The sequence below is a fragment of the Halichoeres trimaculatus genome, unplaced genomic scaffold (genome assembly GCF_033239565.1).
Source record: "Halichoeres trimaculatus isolate MK-OKI-2021-1 unplaced genomic scaffold, fHalTri1.1 fHalTri1_scaffold_3, whole genome shotgun sequence".
In the NCBI taxonomy this organism is placed as follows: domain Eukaryota; kingdom Metazoa; phylum Chordata; class Actinopteri; order Labriformes; family Labridae; genus Halichoeres; species Halichoeres trimaculatus.
Window position 1 is genome coordinate 37,778,030 of NW_027437181.1, and position 20,403 is coordinate 37,798,432.

General features: G+C 41.5%; 1 protein-coding gene across 2 annotated transcripts in view; it reads right to left on the reverse strand.

The window, feature by feature from the left end:
- The window catches only part of lrrk1 (leucine-rich repeat kinase 1), an 88,891-nt gene that overhangs the window by 51,161 nt on the left and 17,327 nt on the right, over positions 1-20,403 (reverse strand). For both annotated transcript variants that reach the window (XM_074666169.1, XM_074666170.1), the window contains 12 exons: positions 17,399-17,586; positions 15,614-15,785; positions 14,899-15,078; positions 14,060-14,196; positions 12,931-13,157; positions 12,053-12,180; positions 11,569-11,732; positions 7,811-7,948; positions 5,588-5,700; positions 4,006-4,076; positions 2,097-2,226; positions 1,082-1,194 (listed from right to left, as the gene is read on the reverse strand). In XM_074666169.1, the coding sequence (XP_074522270.1) occupies positions 1,082-1,194; positions 2,097-2,226; positions 4,006-4,076; positions 5,588-5,700; positions 7,811-7,948; positions 11,569-11,732; positions 12,053-12,180; positions 12,931-13,157; positions 14,060-14,196; positions 14,899-15,078; positions 15,614-15,785; positions 17,399-17,586 (1,761 nt within the window). The remainder of the gene's footprint in view (positions 1-1,081; positions 1,195-2,096; positions 2,227-4,005; positions 4,077-5,587; positions 5,701-7,810; positions 7,949-11,568; positions 11,733-12,052; positions 12,181-12,930; positions 13,158-14,059; positions 14,197-14,898; positions 15,079-15,613; positions 15,786-17,398; positions 17,587-20,403) is intronic.

The following is a 20,403-nucleotide window of genomic DNA, read 5'->3' on the forward strand; positions in this document are numbered from 1 at the left end:
CACTATCTTAAAAAAACAAAGTCACCTGGGCCACCCTGGCCTGATGATCCACTCAGAAAGTCCTAAAACTTGGCCCAAACATGACAGATATCCTCCTTCTTCTTTCCCATGGTAGTGTTGGGGAGAAAACTCACCATCTTTACTCTGTGCTTTGAGCTTTATTTTGGTGTTGAACTAAGGTTTATAAGGTTGCTCTTTATTAGTTTCTTTCTTTTTTCAGTAGCCGGTTGTGTTTGCACAGTTCAACCATGGATGTGCATTACATAGCACCACTTTATTTCTTTTTACTAATTTTTGGAGTTTTTGAGTTCGCGTCTGGCAACCTGTTCAGTGGCCCCATTGTTTACCGCCATGAACAGCTGTCGGCGCTGTGCCAGGCCAGGCCACCTAATTCAGAGAGATCAAGCATCCCCGTTAAGCTCCGCAGGAGAGGGAGGGGATGCAGGGCCAGGGTGCAGCATTGGGCGAAGCCGGCCGGCTGGCCATCCCATCCATCATCATGGGAAACGTGCGGTCTCTCCCCAACAAGGGAAAATGTTGATGCTGCTGCAGCCTGTGAGCTCCTGCATGGTGAGGTGTCCAAGCTGCAAACATCTCACCCTCAGTGTCTGATCATCATCTCTGGAGATTTTAATCACACATTGCTCTCCTCTGCTTTCCCTACCTTCAGCCAGTTTGTGGACTGTACAACCAGAGACAATAAAACTTTGGACTTACTGTATGCAAACACCACGGTTGCATACACCTTCTCCCCCTGCTGGGCTGCTCTGATCACAACCTGGTGAGACCGCAGCCCATTTACATACCTATGGTGAAGAAACAACCCCCCACCATCAGGTTTGTGAAGAAGTGGCTTTTTATGTAAATGTGTAAATAATAATATTTTTCTACTTTTCTATATTTCTTCAAATTTCTAATTTCATATTCTTTTCTGTTACGATTCTATTTTTTATTGTTAATGCATCTATTGCACTTTTTCTGTGAGCTGCTGTGGCAAAAAAAATCCCTTATGTGGGATCAATAAAACAATACTCTATCCTGTTCTATTTTATTCTATAAGCTGAAGACTTGAGTGCTCTACCTTCTTTTCTCACATCCAGCGGGACGTTGGTGATGTTGAGCTCTCCGATGTCCAGCTGCCACAGGTTGGAGAGCTGACCGAGCTCTGCTGGAAGCTCACGGATCCCAGGATTACTGAATCCAGAGCAGGGGAGAGAAGAGTTCATCAAAAGAAAGTCACGATCATCAAGTAACTCCACTCTACCTTGAAATGATCAAACTGTTTCAGTCTGATGGGCTATCAGTGAAGGAGCCTGTGGACATGATTTTCACACACAGTCACATGGACATGAACCTAAAGTCAGTCTCAGCAGTGACAGGCTGCCGATCCATGACTTCTGTAAATCCCAGAACTCTGGGTTGGGTGTCAGAGTGCAGAGATTTGTTTGTCAGAAAACAGCTGCTCGCTGTGAGTAGAGGTTCCCAGGAGTTGAGGATTTTCAGGGGCCAGCCAAAGAAGTTTTATTAATTTCACTTTACGATAAGTTGTCTAACCCTCTCTTAGGCTACTCTGCTTCAAACAGCCCCTCAGTTTATAACAGTAGCAACACAGAAAAAGAAAAGGAGCTACAGTCCTTGTGCACTTTCTTCAGGATGAAACCAGTTTTTTCTTAATCTTTGGGATGATGGTCCATCCTCTTATCTTTACAGCATAAACCATCAAACTCTCTCTAACCACCAACTGGTTCAGAAGACAGCCGCCCAGCTTCCTCTGCACTTAACAGACATCACATTTACCCTGATTTTAGCCTCTCTACACTGGCTCTCTGTTGGATCTAGATTTTATCTTTTTTTTTTTTTTTGCTGACTGACTCCATATTACACAGTCAGAATACTGATGCCTAAGTAACTGTTTGTTGAAGCTGTGGAAAAAACGAACAATGATAAACAAAGTACCTCAATGAAACTTGTCAGAACAGAAAGAGTTCATGCACTAACAACAGCACAGTGGGTACAAAGGCTGTCAGACAGACAGACAGAAAGACATACAGGCAGACAGACATACAGGCAGACAGACAGGCAGCAGGAGGACTCACTTAGAGAGGTAGAGCTCGGTGAGGCTTTGCAGACCACACACAGTCTGGGGGACACACTCCAGCTGGTTGTCATTCAAGTAAAGCACTTCCAGGGACTCCCGCAGGATCATGGGAAACTCTATGGGACACACTGCAACACAGAGGGAGTTACAGGACAGAAACACACACACTCAGAGCACGGCATTTGCAAAGGTGCGGGGTCTTCAAGGCCACTCTCAGACTCTGTTTATCTCCTGTTTCCCTCAAAGACGCACTGGACACCTTCAACCTGTGTGTGAGAGGCTGCTGGTCCTAACTGAGAGCCATCACAAACAGCAGACTCCTATGGTTACTCTGACCCCAAAGTCCTGACTGGATCTGCCCCATTACAAAGAGCCAGGAAGCACACGGAGGGGACATCTGTTAGGGTTTAACCCTGAGAGACGGGATCCCCGAGAAATCTGATAAAATCTGTTTCTCAAATCCCAGGAAAGATAGGAAAGAAACAGGAAAAATAAAATTGTGCCTCAACTGCAGGGTTAATGCAGGCTGCAGTGCTTCACTGTAGTTACAGTGATACACAGGCTCGCTTACTCAGCAGATGTATTGTGTTAACTTTAAATAATACTTCTCACAATCTAAACAGTCATAGAATTCACTTATTAGGCTATATTGTAGGCAATTTTTCTGTAAAAAGAAAAATGTGCCTGCCCCAATAACAAAATATTTTGTTAAATACAAATTCCAATCATTAATTATTCCTGTTTGTAGCCAAAATCATACTTTTAAATATTCTTCCGGTTCCTCCGCATTGGCCTTGGTAGGCTGGTAAGCACCCTTCTCTCTACATTGGATGGAATGAGGACAGATGCTCTACCCCACTCCCATCCTGCACCTTCCTCCTGTGAACTTGTCTCTGGATCAGAACTCTCCGAGGTCGTCTCAACGGCAATAGCCGTGGCCTTGTCACCATCAGACGGCAGATACATTGTTGAGTCTGGGTGGGGATGAAGTCCATAGGCTTACACATACACACATGAAGTCATGGAGTCACATGGCACACACACTACCTTGGACTCAATGCCTTCTTTTGCTCCATTACAGTTCAACTGCAGAGGGTTGATGCGCTTGTGCCTGAGTAAGTCTGCATGTGTGCCCCTCCGTGGCTGAGCAGTGACATTTGTGCAAGTCATCGAGTTTATGTTTGTTGCTATCATGTGCTTATATGCTGAGGTGTTTTTTTCTCAATCTCAAACTTCACCCCCTGTTAGGAATAGTCTGGAATTGACCTTTTTCCCCCTTTCTTCTCCCAAAGTTGTTTTTTTAAATCTATTGCAAAGGGGTGCTGAGTAGCTGGCTGCTCCTGGGTTTATCCTGTTTCTGTATTTCCCCGTGTTTGTTTTCTTATATGTCTTGAAAGGGATGTAACTGAAATGAAATTTCCCCTCAGAGATCAATAAAGTATTCTGATGCTGACATAATCGATTAGGTAATCATTAAATGGTTTACTTCATCATGTTTCGCTAGGGAGTTCTGTCAAATATTGATTTTATCAGGATTACTGTTTGCTGTGTGAAGCATCTTAGAAAATCGGTCACAGACAATCTGGCTTTTCATAATTAGCGTTGCAGCAGATGTGACTCCCCAGTCCTGATACGCATGGAGCTCTCTGTCATCATTTATAGCTTGTGTTGATGGACAAAAACTGTGTTGCCCTGATAATGTAATAATGATAACTATAAAATACAAAAAAATGTCATCTCTGGATTGAGGAACACATAAACCTATTGACTTAGCTGCAAAAAAAGGGGGAAAAAAAAGGAATTTACTAGGATTCCCAGGAAATCACATGAATTTGTCCTGGGATCTGATCCCTCTAATTTTTTGGGAAAAATATTAAACCTTACATCTAACTTAGAAAGAGATCTACCTGGTTCAGGATCCCTTCTGTTCCATGTGGTCAGGAAGGCCAGCCTGCTGGATTTGGGTCCCTCCTCTGTCCTGAAGCCACACAAGAACCAGTCAGTCTCTGCAAACTGTGCTGAAAGAAAACCATGTGGCCTTACGCCTGCTGTGATACTGCACACATGAAACAACACGAACAAATAAGAACTGGAGCTTAATGAGCTGACTGACTGCCATCACACAATGTAAAGGGTATCTGTACAAGATCCTAAAAATATCTGATTTCAAGACATTCACTGACAAAAATGGCACCTGGATTTCTTGTAAAGAGTAAGAAAATGCTGAATAAAGCTGTTTTTGACGTTTTTTTGTTTTTGATGACTGAGCTAACCTGGAGATCAAATTTCAGCCTGTTGTCAAAAATTACTCCAAGACTTCTCACAGAAGATGCCCGGACCTCAACATTTAATCTGTACAGCACTTTGGTCAACTTGAGTTGTTCTAAATGTGCTCTATGAATAAAGTTTGAGTTGAGTTCCTAAGAGATGCACTGATCCAACTTCTTTAAGTCCTGATCTTAATGTTTTAATATGCTGAGAGTAGACCTCCATCACTAACAGGAGTTACAGTTTAACTGTAAACCTCAGCAGAGGACGAGTCAGGGCTTAAACTTGGACATGTTACCGGTTGCCATCAGAGACGTGTGCACACATGGTTTGGTAAACACAGAGGAGTATAGAACTGAGTTAAATAGTTGCGTGTCCTGTGGATCTGACCCTAATCACAGTTATCTGATTCAACTTTTTGATCTGTATCAGGTAGGGATGCACCAATCAGTGGTATCAGTTATGGGTGTATCAGTGCCCCTCAAAGCTGGATCGGTATCAGTGGGAAGGGACTGATCCATGTTGCCGATCCAAGCAAACAGCTCTATGCCCTTTTTTATTTTTACCAATGCTCTTTGCTACTTAATTTGAAATGTTGTCTCTGATGCACTTGCTTTGTTTTTTGCTGCATTACCAGTCAACTGAAAATAAAACTTTATATTTGAAAAGAACTTGTGTACAGTCTGAAGAATTGTTTTGATGGTAAACATTTAAATATTTCATTGTTCATTGTTTAAATAAATATTATTGCAGTAATTTCATATACTCATTTTTTGCCTTTTACCCAGAGCCATTATTTAACAATGGTATCAGATTGGTATCGGTCGATACCAAAGCTCATGTAGTGGTATCAGTATTGGTGTAGGAACCAGAAAAGTTGTTTTCCCCACCCCTTTTTGGCACTCATGATCAAACTTGATCCAAAAGCACTCTAATAAGTGTTTATTTTTCATCAGAGAATCTATCAGAGTGTCTCCAAAGCTGAGACACACAGACATCTTTAAACTGTCCTCTTCCCACTGTGTTATTTAAGGTCAGCTGACACAGAGCTGTATATTAACAGCTGGCCTCATCCGACACAGACACAAACACACACACACACACACACACACACACACACACACACACACACACACACACACACACACACACACACACACACACACACACACACACACACACACACACACACACACACACAGAGTCTCTCTATCGACATACTTGCCCAGCTGGTTCCTGGAAAAGTCGAGGGTCCTGAGCTGAGAGCACTTCCACTTACTCGGGGCTGGGAGTGTTGTAATATGGTTCCCACACAACCTCAGAGAGACCAGAGCCTGGAGGGGGGAGGAGGAGGACGGAGGGTGAGATACCATAAACCTCACACTCGTTGTTTACTCTGGGAGGAATTCAGACAATTAGCTCTCTGCCATTGAGCAGCCATGAGAGCAGAATGCAGTTATCAGGCTGATCATTTCTTAAACTGTGCTCATACTTCAGCATGTATTTGTTGAAATCACAAGTAGCTCACAGTGAGATGCTTGATCCAGCAGCCAAAACAAAGTTTTATGGCTTTTTTTTTGTCCCTCTCAGGCACAAGTAGTTATTCTGAGTGTCTGCCAACATCACAGAGAGGATCCATACAGACAGAGAGTGTTTTATTAAAGAATATGGTGACTTTTCTATCCAGTAATTTAGGTCACAGTCGCACTTTTGCCTGGTTAACATCATTTTACGTCCAGTCCTTGTCTTCATTTTCTTCACTTCTTCTCAACTTTTCCTTTAATTCCTTTTAAGTTTTTCTCTTCTGCACTCTTCTTCACTTCCTCTTCACTACTTCTTTACTTCCCTCCTTCATTTCTTCTTGGCTTGTACCTCACCCTTTCTTCTTTACTCCTTCTTCACCACTTTTTCCCTGTTCCACTGCTACTTAACTCTGTTTTCACTTTTTGTTTCCTTCCTTTTCCCTTCTTTTACACTCCAAGTTTTCAGTTCATACTTTGTTCAACTATTTAGCTGTATTATTTTACATTTTCAGCTATTTTAACTTCTTCAGCTTCAGCAATTCAATGCATTTGCTGCAAGGAAATGCAACTAATCTAGTTTCTTACGGACCTTTTTGCACTTTCTATACACTTTCTTACTTTTGTTTTCTTGATTGCTGCTGTGACTTCAGTTTCGTTGTACTTGTTACAATGACAATAAAGTTCTATTCAATTCTATCATAATCTATGGACTGAGCTGCTGTCCTAACTGATGCTTATGCAGCCATTTTATGTATTGTTATTGTTTCAATCCTCCTTATCGTTTCTGTGTCTAACTGTAGTCCAATTTCTGATGGTGTCAGACTGTTCCTGTTCATTGTCCTGTAGCTTCATTTGATTTTCTCAGCAGAAGATTGTAACTGCAAATACAGACGTTCAGGGGTTATACATTTACACTACAAAGCTGCTGCTGAGCCAAATGAAGCTACTGGAAAACTAACCTCTACAGGATGACACATCACCATTCTAAAATGGGAAACAGGAAATGGAAACTAAACACAATATTAATTTGATTCAAAATTGGACTTTATCCACACGTCCATCAGACGTCTAATGTTTATTGGGTAATCCTCCATCTTACTGAATTGTTTGTAAAGAGAAAAAAAACTGCCAAGAAGTAGGAAAAATGTACTAATTTCATTTCTTCTGTTAAGACCTTATTTTTGTTTTTAAAAAACAAACATATTTTTACCCCAATCTGCAGGTTTTTGTTCACTTTTTCAAACAATTCAGTTTTGTCTCCTAATATCTTGAACTAAGATGTGTTTCTGGTCTTGTCTGATGAATGTGGCTTTTACTGAGTTCCATAAGACAATTTTACTGAAAACATGATCTGGCTTGGATTTCAGTTCTTGCAGGCTCCAGGTCCAACCAGGCCTGAGTACCATCATCCCTGATACGAACACCGTCACATCACAATACGACAAATGCAATGATCAAACTCCTTAAAGGAAACCATTTCAGAACCTGGACAAAAACATGTAGTCCCAGCATCAAGTATCTCACCCAATAGTACAACCCCACTACCAGTTTAAACTGTTACAGTAAAACACAGATCTGCGACTGGAATCCTGGAGTTTTGAGAAAGCAAAAAAAACCTTTTATTTTAACTTTTTAACTTTATAGTTTTATGGGTAAGGAAACTGTCAAAGGAATCTGTGGTTGAAGTATCCAAATCTAAAATATGTTGAATCATAACAAATGTGTCCTGCTCAGTGTTTCTTTAGCCACAGACTTTTGTGACATTCTGCCCCTCTGAGTTCCAACTCTGAAGTGTGATTCTGCATCATCGTCCTGATGCTTCTAAATCATAAAGATGGAGCCTACTACAGAGCAGTGGCGCCATCTGGAGGCAGCTTAACAGATTACATTCCAGCAGAACAATGGCAGACTATGCTCCTACCTCTAGCTCAAAGATGTGTGCCGGCAGCTCTGTCAGGCTGTTTTCAGAGAAGTCCAGCTCCTGTAGCTGAGTCCTCCAGAAGATGGCGAAGGTGTCTGGGAGAATTTTTATCATGTTGGAGGAGGCTCTGCATTGTTTCTGCAGGTGAGGAGAAAGAGGAGACAGCCAGGATGTTAGATGTGTTTCAGCAACAGAAGATGTAAACCTTGATGCTCATTTAGAAGCACCTGTTCTTCATGGAACAAGGATGTGTCTAGAGAATAAGTAAACATTATTTTGGAAAAACTTAGGAGGAAACAAACAGTCAAAGAGATTTCAAGGGCATAGCAGACAGACCTGGACAAAATCTTAAAAATATCAAAAATATCACATCATGAGAGAGACAATAAGGAGAACACGTCATGAGTTTCTTCTTTTTTCTGTTCACACCTGCAGTTGATTACATCGAGTGTAAGGGAAGTGATTAGCCCTTGTTTATCAAATGTTTGGCTACAAAAATGGGTGTGCGCCTGTTTACTAACAAAGATCACTATTCATCAGTCAGGATGTGGGCAGAGGGAACGCTAAAATCTCAGTTTAGACTCAGAGAGCAGCATGGGGCAGTGAAGTAATTCCGTCTGTAGAGGAGCATCTCCGGATAAAGGTTCCCGGATTATGTTTTAGACGTTAAATCAGTTATGACACCTAAATTGTCTTTAACATCTCACTCTACTCCCACTCCTCCTTGTTAAATACATCACTTATAAACATATGCTGAGCCATTTACTTTTATATGATTCCTTTAAACACAAATACGTCATTCATTTAGGGGCGTCCCGGCATTCACTCCTAATACGATGCTGTTATTGATATCACAGATATAATGATATCAGCACAAATGGTGTGACGTTCAGCTCTATTTGTAGGTCTTCAAAGCTTGAAAAAGCCTTCAGGGGATGTTTAAAGTCTAAATGTAGTGAGCTTTTCCAGTTCTGTGCCTAGGGATGGGAACCAAAATAGGTACTGACCGATTAGTGCCAAGTACCAATTCATGTAAAATCGCATCCTTGTGACTGAGGGAGTGGAAGAGTAGGTGATTTCCCATACTGAACTTGAGTACAGCATTAAAAATTTATATATTGAGAACTGAATATGTTAAATTGAAAGAGACTTAGATTTTGTTACACAAATTAATATTTGTTACCACATAAACACACACAACTGTACCAAAAATTGGTACCGTTGAGTACCGACACCAATTGCCAGGTACTGGATATCAGTACCATGTTGTTTCAAATGTGAAAGGTACCCCTTGTACCCTAGTTCTGTCTCTTTTCGGACTTCAACTAAAAATACTGCCACATAGCTGACATCACTCCTGGTCCTAGCTGCTTCGTTAGCACCTTAGCACACGCTAATGTTGGGATCATGTGGGCTCTGCATGCTGGATCTGGGAACTGCTGGATAGAACCAGGAGAAGTCAGTCTAAAATAGACTGCTTGTATCTGAGACTGTACATGCAGGCTGATATAGTCCCATATTCATGTTTTTTGCTTATATCATGAACAATACTCTGCATCAATATCAGATCAGGACTTCTTGTAGCTGGACTGAAGTCACACGGGGGCACAGAAGACGCTCTTCATCACTAGCCACGGTTACATGAGGAGTTTACCATCTTTCTGAATGAATTTTTGCAAATGACTTTTCCAAAAACAATAGTATACATGGAAAGGAATATTCCAATCTCTGGTCTACATGCGCTGCTGTAATCAAACAGAATAGTCAATGGGGCATGTGCAGAAAAACGTAAACATCACGAGATTTATCAAAGCTGGAGGACGACAGTTTGTTTATCACGGTGTTGCAATACTCTGTATTGCGAGTTTGTCGTCAGTCCAGTCTTGAACTTATGTTCATTCATTCTTTCAAAATTTAGATCAAAAACAAACTTTCCGCAGCCGTCCAGTGCTCATGGCTCGCCGCCATTTTTAAAGTTGAGGAACGTCCCTAGTGGCGTCTTACGTCATATCTGAGCATGCGCTGAAAGAACGTACTCTGACAACTTTCCGTCTGAGTGGATACATGATACCTCAATTGGTTTGGGGAAAGGAATATTCCACCCCTGTGAAACCGATTAAATGTCCATTCGGATTGGTACTTTTCTTTCAGAATGAGGTGTATACAAAGGTTAAATTCTTTCCGTTTGAGCAAATAAACCGAATGCAAGCGGAATATTTGGGTCGATGTATACATGGCTAATGAGAGGCAGAGCGGAAGGCCCGGTTCCTCTTTGCTAGGGATGACAAGGATTGGACTGTTGATGATGAGGTGAAGGTTCTCTTCAGGGATGAATCCAGTTTGGAGTTGATGTCCACTCCAGCCACATTACACTGGTTAGGAGGAGGTTTGGAGTAGAGGTCGACCGATATGGGTTTTTTGGGGGCCGATGCCGATGCCGATGCTTTCCAAATTTGGGCAGCCAAATGCCGATATGCATAGCCGATTTTTCCAATTTGATATTCAGGCCGATTGTTAAATAAATATATATTTATCACATTTTTGTGAAACGCAGCAATTTCTGAGCAACTAAAAGAAATCTATTACAAAAAGTCGTGTCCAGTCCTCTGAACATTTATTCAGCTTTCAAAACAATGAAATATTTTGTCTGAGTAAACACACAATGTAACAAGCAGTAGTAAACATTCACACTTCTTAAAATGTCAAAAAAGAAATTTAAACTTATTAATAAAATTTGAACATAAGTATGTAATGTATCGAAGTGGTTCCACAAGTTTGAGGTGCTCATCTTTTTTTGTGCCTGATCAAAAATTGCGTCATTTTATACAACGGATCAAAAATCGGCTTTTTAAAAGAAAATACGGCCGATGGCTGATAGAGACAAATGTCCAATGCCCGATATATCGGTCTACCTCTAGTTTGGAGAAGCCTACAAACCAGACTGTCTGTCCCCTACAGTAAAACATTGCAGTGGGTCGATGATGATGTGGGGTTGATTGAGTATGGGTAGAACTGGGCAAATTGAACTGTGTGAAGGGTGAATGAACCAGGTCACGTACAGGGCTACTCTTGAAAACAGTCTTCTTCCATCAGCTGGAAAACTTACTGACCCAAATGACTGGATTTTAAAACAAGACAAAGCTCCTTTCTACACCGCAAGACTGGTTCAAGCCTGGATGGAGAACCAGAACATTCAAACCATCCAACTGAAAACACGTGGAACATTATCAAACTCAAGGACCACAAGCCCAAAAACGAAGCAGATCTGTTGGACTTTTTCCTACAGGAATGGGCAGCTGTGACAGCAGAGCAATCTCAGAAGATGGTGGAGAGCACGCCAAGACGCATGGCTGCAGTCATCAAAAACAATGGTTATACAACCAAGTACTAACTACTGTGTGTTTATTATAACTAAAACAGACAGAAAAAAATGTGGACAACCTGAAAGCTCTGTTTTTGGCAGTACAATGCCATAGCTATTAATGCAAGAACCCAAACTATTTTGGTTATTATCAAGAAAACCATGGAAAATCGCAAAGTATCAGCCAATCAAATTAAACTCTTATGAACTATTATTGTTGTTATCATTATACTTGCCAAAACAAATGTACCTTAAGTTGTAACGAACATTAAAATGAACCAGAAATTGAAGAAAACAAGGGTGGTCTAATATTCTTTTCCATGACTGTTGGTCCAAACAGTCACTTGTTCAGTCAACAGTTGTGTGATTAGGGGAAGGTATTAATGGGGTACCTTACCAGGGGACAGGCCCAGGCATCAGGGAAGCAGCTCAGTTTGTTCCTGCACACATTCAGAATGCTTAGAGATTTCAGGCAGTGCATGACAGCCACAGGCAGACTGGTCAGACTGTTATCAGACACATCCAGCTCCTCCAGCTTACGCAGACCAATCCAGTTAGTATCTGACAGATCGGAAATGAAAACACAGTCAAAGTCAAAATCAGACCTGAGCAAGCATCAAATTAACTTTACTAGACCTTCAAACTGTGGTCCCTGAAAGGTTTTAATTTGCCTTCACACAGAAAGGAAGTGTTTCAAAGAGTGGATTAAAGGTTTTCTAAAAACATCTAGAGGGAGAAGATTAAAAAGTCTTTAAAAAAGTAGAATACTCCACTTTCATAAATATCCCCACTTTAATAAATATTCTGATTTGTATTTAAGGACTGAGGGTTTTGTAAATGTGCTCTTAACACAGACAGAAAAAAAGTGGGCTAGAGGGTACCTGGCGGGATGTCGAACAGGACTGAGAGTTGGTTCTTGGCAGCAGAGAGACTCTGGATGTTGGTGAGGTGGAGGAGTCCAGGTGGTAGTCCGGTGAGTTTGTTTAGAGAGAGATTTACCTGTCGTAGTCTAAGGAAGGAGACACAGTGAGTGCAAGACAGAATATACCTCCAATATGAACTGGTCCATTCACACACAGCTGGCTCTGCTGCCATGAGCTGGGATCAAAATGCCAACCCACCGCCTGAAAAGGACTTACTTTCCCACCAAGCTATGGCGTACCAGACCTTTGTGTCATACAATATTTATCAGATAGATGGCAGTGTGTCCATGCCGCTGGGTCATTTTCCTTTTTTCTCCCTGTTTTAAAGGGTGTTCCTCAAGGCTCTATATTAGGGCCACTGCTGTTTACAATTTATGTAAATAATCTTTGCGATGAACTCCCTAATACTGTGTCCCACTGCTATGCTGACGATACTGTAATATATTGTTCATCTCCCTCAGGTTTGAAATCCCTTGAGTTCCCTTGGCCTGCGCTCTCAGGACACCATACAGCTGCATGTCCCGACAGTAAGAACTGAACTGGGCAAAACAGCTTTTTACATTTTCTACCCCGCCTGCCTGGAATGATGTGCAAAAGGACTTAAAATTGACACATGTTGACACATTCCTATTATTGTTTGTATGTAGTGTGTGTATCTGTGACTGCAATTTGTTTTATTTTCTATTGTGCTGCCGTCTTGGCCAGGTCACTCTTGAAAAAGAGGTTTTAAATCTCAATGAGTTTTTGACCTGGTTAAATAAAGGATATTATTATGTGGGATGTGAAACACTTATATCTCAGCGGAGGTCAAGCCAGGGACCTCCTGCTGTGTGTACCTGGAGCAGATGACCTCCTGGGAGCTCTGTGCTGCTGGCAGCTCTTTGAGCAGGTTGTTGGAAAGGTCCAGAGTTCTGAGGTGGAGCAGACCCCAGGGCACCACCGAGGGCAGAGCAGACAGGCTGTTAGAGGACAGGTCCAGCTGGGTGATCCTGGAGGAGACATCCATGAACCAGTCCAGCTCCAGCCAGGGCAGCTGCAGACCACTCCAACACACACTGACACCCTGAACACACACACACACACACACACACACACACACACACACACACACACACACACACACACACACACACACACACACACACACACACACACACACACACACACACACACACACACACACACAGACATAGACACATAGAGCAGAAAGACAAGAAGCAACAATGATAAATTTCACAAAGATGAACTCTAACAACTTATCTTAAGTGTTACGAGCTAAAGCCTGATTATTTTATAAACCAATAATCAAAGAAACATTTTTAAGACTTATTTAACTCCAGGAACATAGGAACAGTTGAATCTGAGAACATGTAGAGAGCATCTGGAAAGGGTTTACAGCACTTCACTTTGTCCATATTACAGCCTTTTCCCAAAATAGAAAAAAAAAATCCTCAAAATTGTACACACAACACCCCATTATGAGAACATAGAAAACATTAAAAAAAAAATAATTATCTTTGCAAATTAACTCAAAATAAAAAACTAAGATGTCACATTTCCATCAGTATCCACAGCCCTGTGTTTGGACTCGGCCCAGTCTTCCAGTTTGAAGGAGTATCAGATGTATTGACACTCATTGTGCAGTCTGCTCTACAGCTATTTTTAATTTCAAAACAAAATCAAAACAGTGTTAACTAATGATAACTGTAAAACGTTAGCTATCGTGCTGCTCGATTCACCCATGAATCGAATCACCTGTTAAATATAATATTCTGAAACGGATATGGAATGAACGAATGATACCCTGATAGGTTTGGCATGCTTCAAGCTGCACTCACTGGCAGATTTGCTTAGTGCATGTGGATGAGAGTATCTTTAAAAATGAGTGAGGGGGGATATTTGTTTTTGAAACTACCCAGCTACGTGTGTACGAGGCCTTAATCTCTCTCCTCTCTGCTTACTCACCGTCTCTTCCTCTGGGTTGGAGGCTTCCTGCAGTTGGAGTCTGAGGAGGTGTTTGCTGAAAGCTGGATGGTCCATCAGGGTGTATGAGGAGAACCCTGCACCATTCTCAAGCAAGAACTGGGCGATCTCTTCATTTCCTGCAACAAAAAACACAAAACTTCTGACTTGTTCCTAAAATGTGCGTCTTCTTTTTTGAAAGGCAACAGTGTGTTCATCCTACAGTGTGTGGCTATGTCGTCATGTCCTTCACACATCACCTTGTAAATCTGCATGTTTGCTCCCCTGACAGGTTGCAGCAGTAACTACTTATGGTTGAAAGGATGTAAATTTAAGAATGTGCTGAATGCCCGCTCACATCAACAGTTTTGGACAGCTTGTCTGTTTCTGCAAGTGGAGATCTCACAACAGGGACTCTGTGATGTATCAGGAACTTTTGGGTGATTCAATTTGCTTCCACCGCAGAAAACAATGTCAACATTTGGCTTCAGAGACATCATTTCATCTGGCAACAAGTCTATGCATGCTGGGCAGCATGCTCCAGAGATTCAGGACTTCTTGGGGTTTGCAGAACTGGAAGACCTCTTTAGGTTATTGAAACAGTTTGTAAGACTGGGATAATGCATTTGGTTAAGATGTTACTGAACTAACTGAGGATGTGAAACACACACTGCCTAACCACAGCAGCTTCATTCCAGTAACAACCACTGTCATCGTGCCTTTGTGCATTCACAGGGAAGTCCAGGTGTGAGGCTTTACTTTGCATTTTAGAGCTGCAAAAGCACAGGAGACACAGCATGCAGTGACAGATGAGGACAGTGCTCCCTTGTTCATTCCTCTACCTGATCGTGCAGCAGCATACAGCGGCAGTCCAGTGATGACAGCAAACTGGTCGCTGTGGATGGCACAGTCCTTGGCATCAGCGCCATAGCCTTGGACCAGCAGCCGGACCACATCCAGGTGACCCTGCTGGCACGACGTGGCCAGCATCCAGTTCAGTAAGTCTCCTCGCAAACAGTGACCTGAGCAGGAACCAGAGGCACAATCAGAAAGTCACCAGAATAAATATCAAAAAAACAGGCAGAATTTTTTCTGTTTGGCTTTTCTGTGTACAGAGGTGGAATAAACTTACTTAAGAGTATAAATGACTGATGCTCTGGTCTGAAGCCATAAAACAGGCCAGGCTAAAATTAGACAGTGTTACATTAAAAGCTAAAGAAACACATCAGATGATATCGGTACTCGCCCAACCCTAGTTTTTAGTTTTCCAACAGAGGGCTGAATCAAGATCAGAGCAGGAAATATGAGTATATACATTCAGTGTCCTACATCACACGCTGTTCAGGTCTGAGCTATTATTTCTCAAACTAGAGAGTTGAACAAAGACAATAAGACAAACTGTAAATATAAGTCAATAAAATGCAGTCATGACAGTAAGTTGAAGCAGTGAATGAAAAACATCTTATCTTATGAGAGCATCAACAGAAACCAGTGGAAATGTGAAGTGTTTCTGATGATGATGTTGGTTTCTTGATGAGCTCTGTGTCTTTGTCTTACCTGGTATGGCGTCCAGCAGCTCTCTGACAAGGTTGGTGTGGCCGTAATACGCTGCCAGGATGGCTGGGTTGTTGTTAGTCAGCTGTACAGGCACAGGGACGTGGGCCTCTTTTAGGAGGTAACACACACTCTGCAGATCATCATGCTGGGTGGCCACACACAGGAGAGCTACCTACAGCGACACACACAATGAGAACATTACTCTATGACCAGGAGAAGAGGCATTCATTCAGTCCAGATCAAGCTTTGGTTTGGCTCGTGCATCTGCCTGATAGTTGAGTACATTATCCATCACAGTTTCTCTTTCCATCCATCCAATGCCTCTCGGATCTTAATAACTTATGAAAACAATCACAGAGATTCTAACACTCAGAGACTGGTCTTTGCCACCTCCATCCCTCCTTCATCTGGTCTGCTTCTGTAGGTAGACTTAAGTGATGCTCAAACTAAGACACAGTGAATAACATTTCACAGGCCAGAGGATGTTTCATTGTTTTTCATAGAAACCCTCCTAATGTAGTATATTACATTATTATATATTAGAGATACACAACAATATTGGTAGATTATCAGTATGGGCCGGTATTGGCTAGAAGGTATTGAAGTATCAGATACATGCCAGTATCTACAGATAAAATAAATAGATAAAATAATGCTCTGCCATGAACTGAAGCTGAAGCTAGCATGTTTATTATTTTTTATTGTTTGCACCTCCACTTGCTCGGCTTGAAGTGCATTCTCCACAAAAACTGCTCCCCCTGGTGGCTGGCTGCAGTATAGGTTAAAAAATCAGGCTTTCCTGCCATTCCAGATGGGCTGTGGTCAAACTTTAAAAAATTAATACACCTCATAGAAATGTTTCTCCGATTGTTGTGGTGATTTGAAGATATCATTTGGTTTTCTTGTATTCAAGTTGTCTTTTTGTGAAAAGTTTTGTTTTCATTAGTTATACAAGGTTAAAAACGAGGCTTTACATAACGTTTAATGATGATTGACAGCTGCCTTTCTTGTGTATTTTTTTTAGGGATTGTAAAATATGTCTGGAGGTAGAGTCAAGAAGTGATAAGACTCTCGAAAGAAAAAAAATTATTATCAATTTTGTCACCGGCTCCACTCAAATTCTCCTGGAATCCCTCATCGTCTCTACTGCGCAGACACTGGCTCCAAACTGCTGCCAATGGCTGCGCCTGTGACTGGGGTATTTTTGCTTCAAAGCCATACAATGGTAAATGACAGAGCCATGCTGTCCACTGCAGTCTATGCTTAAAGGTATTGAAGGTATCTGCAGATAAAATAAACAGATAAAATGATGTTCTGCGGCACACTGCCATGAACTGAAGCTGCTGCTAACATGTTTTTTATTTTTTATTGACTGCACCTCTCGGTTACACAGTGTTTGTTGCTTGTATACATATATATGTATATACACTGTTACACGTGTGTGTCTCTGTGTGTGTGAATAATTTAAAGAGTGTACGTCGTCACGTTCTTCATTCAGCTCCATTAACAGAGAACAGTTCCTCCTCCAAAAACATGGAGATGATCCAGGGGAAATTTAACATGATCATCTTGATTATCTCATATATGTATGATTACGTGACCACAAGACCTCCAAGGCGCCAATTACCACCAGCTAAATCTTATCCCTCCCAAAATAAATCAAGTAAACATACACTTTACATAACCTTCACTTCATGCAGCCGTTCATAAGTCCTTTGCAAGACCTGGTTTAGGTGGCGAACAAAGTGGTTGACAATCAGACATGTATGTTTTGACGGCACTCACCCCGTCGATGTGGGGCACCCCCCCACTGCACTCCACGCAGCAGGCTTGTTGGATCAGCTCCCTGGCAGCCTCCTCCTCTCCTTCTTCATATGCTGCTTGGATGTCTTCCAGAGTGAGCGAAGGAACCAGCGGAGGGTGCTCCGGACCCTTTAGCAGCGATTCCTTGGCCCCCATTTCTTCCCCTGGCCCTGCCAGAGCAGGAGGACATGGGGGGAGAGCTGCTATCAAACAGGAGTTAAAAAAAGAGCATGTCTGCAGAGAGACAGGCTCAGGGTGCAGGTTGAAAACATTGTGTTACTGTAGTCCTGATAGCAGCATATGCTTGGAACTAGGTCACCCTATTAAAGAATTCTCTCACTGGTGCAGCTGAGTGGATTAGTGCAAACTGTGAACCGCGTCTGGTGGCAGGTGGAATGAAAACCTGACAATGAACTCAAATCACAGTGATACTGATTTGAGCTGAAGTCAACACATAACTCTTCACTGTCATGGAGACTAACAGTTTCTGGCTCACTGCTGAACACTGCTACTTTTTCCTCAGACAGCCTGTTGTCAGATACAGGTTCCACGCAAAGTCCAGAGTGTGACGGTCCTCAGTGTTTCAGACTGTGGTTATAAAACACACTGCAGCTCCATAACCACTTATTCCAACACACTGTTGTTCTGTGGTTGTCACTGCAAGACCTGTGCAAATCACTGAAGTTTCCACAACAGTTCCAGCAAATATTTCACAATAAAAGCCTTCTCAGTAGAAAAAGTCCTCCTGTTCACTTAACCCCATAAGACCCAGACTCAGAGAGGCAGAGTGAGCAGGATTTCCCTAACACATTAGCTGAACACAAATCCACCTGGTGTTTGTAGCTCATTGGAGCTTAGGTCATAGATAAACGTCACTCATCAATCATTCACCTTATGAATTTATGAACTTGTTTTTATCTCAGGGACAGTTTTCAGGCTGCTGTGGATTGGGAGAAAACCTCAGATAAAAGGTAAGAGCTGTAAATCAGTTTGGGTCTCACACTAATATGAGAACTAGAATTCAAGAAAGCTGCCACTCTACCTCTTGGTCTTCGTCCAGAAGGATGAGAGTACTAAGGTGTTCCCTCACACTGCCAGGTTTCAGTCAGAGATCGCAGATTAATGCTCTGATACCAGCTAATATTTTCATACAGTTTTAGAAGATAAAGATCAAATATTCCCTAAACTAAATGTAATTTTCACATCATTTGGTTTGTCTATGTGAGACAGACTTTTGAGGCCAATCAGCAGTAGGTGTCATATTAAATAAGTTTGGCTTAGCCAAGCTTTGTTTGAGTCAGGATGAGGTAAAAATGTGTGTCTTTAACTTCTGCAGACTGCTGAAGGGTGCCCACTATCAGTCAAGTCAGCCATGCCCTTATCTGGGTAAAACTTGTACGTTTAATACTGTTGAAAACAAGTTATGAAATACTTACTCCCTGTGCAGTGTCTGAACCAGGCTGTAAACATGTTTATTTCTGCTGGAAGATCAGCTTTTTTGGCTTGGTGTGTTTGGGGTTTCTGATGTTTTTTGCACCCAGCATCAAGTGGACACTAGATGAACTGCAGTTTAACATAGGTTTCGCATTTTTAGACCATGTCTTGATGCTATGGACAGACACAGGAAAAAAACAGCAGTGACGGAGAAAACGACTGAAAATGAGAAGGACTCGTCACTGGTTGGCCCTGCAGATCTCATGCTTAGCCAATCACATCCCATATGCCATGCTTTTTCAAGTATGGTTACTAGGACTGCTGTTTTTTCTATTTCAAATAAAACATAATGGAACTAGAAAAGAACTCAGAGAGCGCAGACCTCTGCCAAACATATTGTGATTGTCACAAAACACTTTAGTCCTACTTTAATGTTTTACTCCCTTTCAGCAGACTGTCTGCTACAATTTGGTGTTATTTGCAGGTTTGTATGATAATTTGTTACCTTACAGTGTTGAAAATTATGATGACCTAGTACATATTTCATATTCCCCATCCTATTATCCAGATCTGAATCATACTTTTACATCTGTCAGAAATGATTGTGATTTTCTCTTGTATTGTTTTGCAAAGCAAGCCGACCATTTACGGTGGAGTTATATACCCATATTGTAAACCGCCCTATCTAACAATGATAAAGAATCCTTTAAAAACGTCCTGGATCCAGACAGTAAGCCAGATCACCTCCAAAAGTTAATCACTTCTTCTTTATTACAATTTAAACATTTCCTGAAAATTTCATCAAGATCTGTTTGTTACTTTTTGAGTTATGCTGTTCACAGTCAAACTGACAAACTCCCACAAAAACATGACCTCCTTGGCAGAGGTGATAATTTATATCATTGACAAAATATCACTAATAAAATCTTTTTAGGAAAAAAAAGGATACCTGTGATACTTTAAACATCTATTCATTTTAGTAATGCTGCAGCCTTTCTTCTCTGATACTCGGAGGGTGTATTTATGTACAGGTGTTTTGTGTACAGGTTTGAGCTCACAGCACTGAACCAACCACAGGATAAAGTAGGAGCAGGGATACACCAATCTGATCCTGGTATCAGCCAGATCCAGCCCCTCAAAGCTAGATCAGGTATCAGTGGGAAAGGATTGGTCCAAACTCAACACATAGCTAAACTGTGATTTAGTCTTCAGGTAAAACATTTTAAAATTGAATAGTCATGTCGGGAGGTAGAGTCCAGAGGTGATTATACTCTGAATCTTAAGTTCTGAATCTTTTTTTTTTATATATATATATAAACTTCTGTTAAACATTTTAACAGAAGTTTAGACAAAAATCAACTTTGGTAGTTCCATAAGTATTCAATTTTTGTCTTTCACTCAAAACATTACCAGTCTTATCTACAGTAGGTCATGCAGGTTATTCTTAAACACTGGTATCCGATAAGTATAGGTATCGTTCGTATCGGTATTGGTATCTGTATCAGGACCAGTAGAGTTGGATCCCCAGTAATAATAAAAATAATACATTTCAT